This window comes from Oncorhynchus mykiss, chromosome 22 (assembly GCF_013265735.2).
Source record: "Oncorhynchus mykiss isolate Arlee chromosome 22, USDA_OmykA_1.1, whole genome shotgun sequence".
Classification (NCBI taxonomy): Eukaryota; Metazoa; Chordata; class Actinopteri; order Salmoniformes; family Salmonidae; genus Oncorhynchus; species Oncorhynchus mykiss.
The window spans coordinates 43,679,459-43,686,726 of NC_048586.1; the positions used below are offsets into that span (position 1 = coordinate 43,679,459).

Below are 7,268 nucleotides of genomic sequence, written 5' to 3' on the forward strand. Positions count from 1 at the left end.
CAAATGTGTGCGTTATAATATAATATAGTTTATTACTGAATATGATAAAGTGTTACACATAATTGCATATTCTTGCATTTTACCATCAACTGCTTACACAATACACAATTGAGATAGACTTGGACATCATCGAATATGCAGTATTGAACATTTCAGATCCACTACACTTGCTAATGGCATTGAGTCCCAATTGAGCCACTAGAGGGTAATGTTAGACAATATACAGAATGATTCATGACTTCCTCAAAATGTACTTTAAGAATAATTACATACTATTTACTGTATCATTAAATAACACGGAACAACCACAGACTTTGGTATTTGGAATATACAACCCAAAAGGACTTCTTATGCCTTCTCCAAGCCATTCCAATCCAGCCTAATCATTTTGTATCAACAACACATCTATCTATGATGACAACACAGAGAAGTATTGGTAAGTGAGAGTAATGGCAGAGTTCATAACCAGTATGTTGAGGTTGAGGTGTCTGCTGTGGTCTCCTGCACTGTTGTGTTTAATCATTAATGCATATAGTAGTTATTATAGAATACCCAGGTGAGTAACATTTAGCCAATGTGGAATTAACAATAAATAGTGATCAAACTGTACATGTCTTACAAATGGTTTATAACTGAATGTTATTATAAAGTGTTACCCATAATTGCATATTCTGACATTTTACCATCTAATACCTACACAATACACAATTTAGTTAGATCTGGATGTTATCTGATATCATGAAGTATTGTACATTTAAACTTTAATGTACTTGTAGAAGGCGTTGTGTCCCAATTGCGCCACCAGGGGGGAATATTAGAAAGTAAATTGAATTACTCATGGCATCCTTAAAATGTACATTTGGTATTTGGTATTAATTAGGATCCCCACTAGCCAATGCAAAAGCATCAGCTAATCTTCCTGGGTCCACATTAAATAACATGCAACAACCACAGACTTTGGTATTTGGAAAATACAACCAAAAATGACTACAAAGTCTTTTATAAAAGAAGATTATCTATTCATATGCCTTGTCTGATTAATTCCAATCCAATTCAGACAAACATTCTGTATCAACAGAATGTTATCTATGATTACAACAATAACATAAGTAATGTCAGTGTATTGACACGTGAAATAAGCAATTACAACAATTGCATAACAACACAACATCAAACATGTTTGTCAAAGTTAGGCATAAAAACATAGGAACTATGATCGCCTTAACTTCAGAGTTAAAATACGTTTAGCTGTCACTTTGAACCATGGATAAAAGAAAGCATAAATGATTGGATTGATAAAAGAGTTAAAAAGTGGTAGAAAGCTAAAGAAAAGTGATGATGAATCTAAATTGACTAAATAAAAAAAGAAAAAAGGAATCCAACAATTTAGATAGGTGAAAACAACAATAGATAGAGTTTTTGCTGCTTTTGTCTCAGACTTATTTGCTTGTACAGTTTTAACACCAGACACACTGGCAGCCTCTTTTGTAAATACCTTTCTGGCCTGTGATCTGGCCACCACAAAGATTTTCATATAAAGTGTTATAATAATAGAGCACGGGACAACCATTGTAAATAGAAGGTCAATGATATTAACCCAGATTAACCCTTCTACAATAAAACATTCTTTCAAACAACTACTTGGTGCTTGTACTTTCACAGAGATTTTCATAATAGCAGCACGGTATATGATACAATAACACCAGGTAATGGATATACAACACATAATTCTTGTTACTGTTATTTTAGAGTGGTACAATAAGGGATCACACACAGCAACATAGCGGTCAATAGATATCAAGACCAAATTGCCCAGAGATAAAGAAGTACACAAACAAGAGATGTAGAATTGAAACACACAGAAATATTCCCCAAATCCCCAGCATGGTTCCATAATTGCTACAGTCACTACTGGTATCACAATCAGTCCCACCAGGAGATCTGCCACAGCCAGAGAGAGGATGAGCAGGTTGGTTGGAGTGTGGAGCTGCTTGAAGTGAGAGATGGAGATGATCACCAGTATGTTCAAAAATACTGTTACTGCTGAAATCAATGAGAAGAAGATGTACAGTGTTATGTAGATAGATGTCGATAGCAAAGCCTTTATGCAAGAAGAGTTTCTGTCTTGAAAACAGTATTGAATATCTTCATGCTTCTCCATTTGTAATAAAGGGTCAAAATGCTGAGGTCCCGCTCCTGCTTGGTCCTGTGTGTGACCCTGTCAGGTGAGTCTTCTGACAAACTCTGAGCTCTGCCTCTCTATTTATCCCTAAGTGACAAACAGATACTCTCCTCCCTGTAGTGTCTCTGCACACACACACACACACACACACACACACACACACACACACACACACACACACACACACACACACACACCACCACCAATAACAAAACGTACATACGTGAAGACACAAATGAAACGGTTGGATAAACAAATCATTTGTGAAAACATGATGTAATGTATGACAGGATTGAATGTTGCTGTGCCCACCTAGCCTGACCTTCAGCCTTACTGAGAGTTAGAGATGAGAGAAAAGGTATATTTACTCAACTGAGCATTTTATTGGGGAAAATTTAATATGGTTGATGTTTTGGTCACTCAAAGGCTATTTCACATGGGAAGTAGGATAACTGTACAGACTAACTGGTTTGGGGGATGTCAGTGATGTCACAACCTCAGGTCACATGATGACACGTCACATGTCAGCTGGCCAGCGTGTAGGAAAGTTGACAGTAGGGAAGTTTATGGTGTACACGCTTTTAGAAAATGCAATACACCTGCCTTCCCTTGTCACTCCCATCAGCGATTTATTGGACTCAGCTGGACTCAAACACCTGTTTATTACCTCCCCTTTATTTGTCAGGTCCCCAGCTCTGTTCCCCACTGCTGCATTGATTGTTGTCTGTCTTTTTGTTACCCAGTTCTTGACGCTGTTCCTGTCCTGTTGCATGTCCGTTACAAATTGAATTTCAACTCCCTGTACCTGCTTCTCTTCTCCAGCATCCTTCCTTACGGAGGTAGTATTGCCATCTGTAGGAACACTATGAGGATCTGATCCCCCCCCCCCCTTGTCACTGGAGGATAAGGTGGAGTTGGCTTACACACTACAGGAAGGTGCCTAATCGGGTCCTCTTCATCAGGAGCCAGGATGAACTCAGGTGAGAGAGTGAGATGACCCTGTTTGGAGACAGTTGTGGCCTTGGGAGTCCTGGGTACAGAGATAAGCTACAGCCAAATTGGCTCGCTCTGAGTCACAGAAAGTGCGCAGTTCCCTTTCTGCCATCTGGTTGTCTGCCTTTGAGGGCACATAGCATCTGGACATGGTTATGCTGGAGAGGTCTGAGAACAGACTTGCACACGTCTTCCATCTGCCCATCAGGTAATACGTGGTCATCACAGCCCCTCCTACTGATCCAGAGTTTCTGTACAAGAACCTTTAGCTGAGTAATGAAAGGGAGGATGTAGCCTAAGGGATCATATTGGCTGGCCAGCACTCTGTAAATTATCCTCAAGGCTTCTCTCTGGACAGGTCCTTGTTCGTAGCCGAGGGTGTCTGGCTAACAGCTCAGGTCCATAATTAGTTATTGTGGATCGATGGTGGTCTGGGAGAGCCATATCCCACTGCTCTTTGACCTACCTTCTAGGGGAAGGTGTTCCACAGAGGTATGTTATTGGCCCATTGCCTAACCTCGTACCCCCCGGAAAAGAGGCAGCAGCCTGTCCACCAACAACTTTGCTTCAGTCCTCGTGGGTAGACTTGTGAGACCGTTGTCAACATAAAAGGCTCGACTGACTCCTGATTTTATTTAATTTGGATCTCTTTTAGTTGGGACTAATCTTCCAAGAGTCCTTAAACATTAAAATACAATTTATAATATGAACACATTTCCACATAACACACTATTACAAACACACATAATATACTAACATAATGACCCAATAAATACTCAATCTAAAAAATGTATATTCTTCATCTACTATAGTCCCACAACATTTCTATGTATTGTGTTTTAAAATAATGTTTACATTTATATATTGAAAGGTTTCTTGTTTTCTCAGTTAATTTATTCAATTTCTTTATTGCTCTAAATCAAAATGTTATTTTGCCTATTTCTCTTTTCTGTCTGGACAAGGCATAGATGGTGGACATTCTATTCCTAGTATTTACGGAATGTCTGTCTCTTACCAACTGAATACCGTTGTGAATAGAACTTGGCCGTTTTAAATTATGTATATTATGAAATAAAATAAGCATGTTTTTTTGAATTATCTTATCGATTGATGACCAACCAAGACCATTGCGCATGACTGCAACAGAAGAACCATATCTCCACCTTAAAACAATCCTTGCTGCTTTGTTCTGTGCATTCTGCAGCCTCCTAACTTCACTTGATGATGCATTTCCCCAGACCACCGAACAGTAGTTCACCTGACTCTCAATTAATGCTTGTGTTATTTGCTGAAGATTTTTTTCTGGTAAATAGTTATCTATCTTTCTGATTATGCATGCTGTTTTAATATTTTTTTTTAACATAAATTTGTTATGAGACGACCATGATAAGTAGTTGTCTAGCTGCACTCCCAATAGTTTGGTTTCTGCCACTTCTTTAATTTGTACTCCTTCCATACTTAATTGTATCCCATGCTGTTTTGGCCTTTTCCTAGTGGAACAGACCAACTTTGGTTTTCTTGGTGTTTAAAACAAGTTTGTTTTGGCAAACCCACAAACCCACTCCCTAATATTCTCCAAATCTCCTTGTAAACCTGTTGAACCGATTGTCTTGCTGTCACTCCCTGACCTTAGAGCTTTTTATGTCTCTATTTTGGTTTGGTCAGGGTGTGATTTGGGTGGGCATTCTATGTTCTTTTTTCTATTTCTTTGTTTTGGCCAGGTATGGTTCTCAATCAGGGACAGCAGTATATCGTTGTCTCTGATAGGGAACCATACTTAGGTAACTTTTTCCCACTGGGTTTTTGTGGGTAGTTATTTTCTGTTTTGTGTTTCTGCACCTGACAGGACTGTTTCGGTTTTCGTTCATTCTCTGTGTTGTTTTTTGTTATTTAGTGTTCAGTTGTAATAAAAATATGAACACTTACCAATTGTAGTATCATCTGCAAATATATTAGCTTGAGTTTCAGCTAAGGCATAGGGAAGATCGTTGGTATATATTAAATAAAGAAGTGGCCTGCGGTATTCCACAGTTTAACACATGAGGGGAAGAAAATTAACCATTGATATAGGTGGACTGTTTCCTGTCAGTTAGATATGACTGTACCCAATTCAGTGCTACCTCCTTAAAACCATAATGCATCAATTTTGTCAAAAGTATTTCATGATCCACTAAATCAAATGCTGCACTGAAATCTAAAAATAGTACACCCACAAACGTGCCATTATCCATAGCATTGAGCCACTGGTCAGTAATGTCAACCAATGCAGTGGTAGTGGATTGTTTTTTGAGATAAGCATGCTGATTGGCTGTAATCAGATCATTCTTTTCCATGTAGTCCCATATTTGTCTACTCACAATACCCTCCTATATCTTACTGAGTGTAGGGAGTAGACTAATTGGTCGACTATTGGCAGGAGTAATGGATTCTTTGCAGTCTTTCGGAATAGGACACAGTTTCGCATGCTTCCATACATTTGCAAACATTCCCTTTTCCAGTGACCAATTAAATATGTATCTCAGTGGAACTGCAATCTGGAGAGCAGCACAGCGAAGCAATTTTTTTCCATTAGACCATAACCGGTAGATTTACCTGTCATGATCGTCGTAGTGAGGAGACCAAAGCGCAGCGTGATGTGAATACATATTTTAATGTAAGACGAAAGAACACGAAAACAAACTTACAAAAAACAACAAAACTAACGTGACCGCTATAAACACTGAGTGCAAACATGCAACATCCCATAGACAATAACCCATGAAATAACCCAAGGAATATGGCTGCCTAAATATGGTTCCCAATCAGAGACAACGATAAACACCTGCCTCTAATTGAGAACCAATCTAGGCAACCATAGACCTACAAACACCTAGAACGTAAACAACCCCATAAACCTACAAACCCCTAGATGAGACTAAAACACACATACTACTCTCGTCACACCCTGACCTAACCAAAATATATAAAGAAAACAAAGAATACTCCGGTCAGTGCGTGACAGTACCCCCACACAATGGTGCGGACTCCGGCCACAAAAGCCTAATCTAAAGGGGAGGGTCCGGGTGGGCCTTTTTCACGGCGACGGCTCGGGTGATGGACGTGGACGCCAATCCACCATAGTCTTAGTCCGCTTCTGTGGCCTCCTAGGAACGGCGACCCTCGCCGCCAACCTAGGACTGGCAACCCTACTAAAGGGCCCCACTGTACTGAGGGGCAACTCCGGACTGAGGGGCAGCTCCGGACTGAGGGGTAGCTCAGGACTGAAGGGTAGCTCAGGACTGAGGGGCAGCTCCGGACTGAGGGGCAGCTCCGGACTGGCTGACGGCTCTGGCAGCTCCTGGCTGGATGACGGCTCTGGCAGCTCCTGGCTGGCTGACGGCTCTGGCAGGTCCTGGCTGACTGACGGCTCTGGCGGCTGCTGAGGCAAATGTTGTTGTCCTGGCACCACACTGCCAGGTCTCTGACCTCATCCCTATAGGCTGTCTAATCGTTGTTGGCGATCAGGACTAACACTGTTGTGTCGTCAGCAAACGTAATGATGGTGTTGGAGTCATGTTTGGCCATGCAGTCATTAGTGAACAGGGAGTACAGGAGTGGACTAAGTATACACCCCTGAGGGTCCCCAGTGTTGAGGATCAGCGTGGCAGGTGTGTTGTTGCCTACCCTTACCATCTGGGGGTGGCCCGTCAGGAAGTCCAGGAACCAGCTGCAGAGGGAGGTGTTTAGTCCCAGGGTCCTTGGGAGCTTTGTGGGCACTATGGTGTTGAAGCCGATGACTGAGGTGGTGTACTCCTCAATGCCTTTGGATGAATCCCAGAACATATTCCAGTCAGTGCTAGCAAAACAGTCCTGTAGCGTAGCATCCGCATCATCTGACAAATTCTATATTGAGCGAGTCACTGGCACTTCCTGCTGTAGTTATTGTTTGAAAGCAGGAATCAGGAGGATAGAATTATGGTCAGATTTGACAAATTTTGTTTGTTTATTGCAGATAAAGGCCTATATTGACTGTTACATTCCAAATACTGTCAATTGAAATCTAGGTCCTACTAGAGTGTGAACCTAATATGTCTTGTTTTGTCTGTCCCCTGCA

The 7,268-nt window shown here is 41.0% G+C and overlaps 1 protein-coding gene across 1 annotated transcript; it reads right to left on the reverse strand.

Annotated features, from left to right (window-relative positions):
* Positions 1 to 1,210: 1,210 nt before the first annotated feature.
* On the reverse strand, positions 1,211 to 2,506 carry LOC118943591 (trace amine-associated receptor 13c-like). Its single transcript, XM_036959079.1, has one exon. It carries the CDS (start codon positions 2,159 to 2,161, stop codon positions 1,211 to 1,213), a length of 951 nt encoding a protein of 316 aa, XP_036814974.1. The 5' UTR covers positions 2,162 to 2,506.
* Between the last annotated feature and the right edge of the window lie 4,762 nt (positions 2,507 to 7,268).

Bases quoted from the DNA above. Each gene is read 5' to 3' on its own strand.
- LOC118943591 (XM_036959079.1), bottom strand. From the start codon at position 2,161: ATGGAGAAGCATGAAGATATTCAATACTGTTTTCAAGACAGAAACTCT.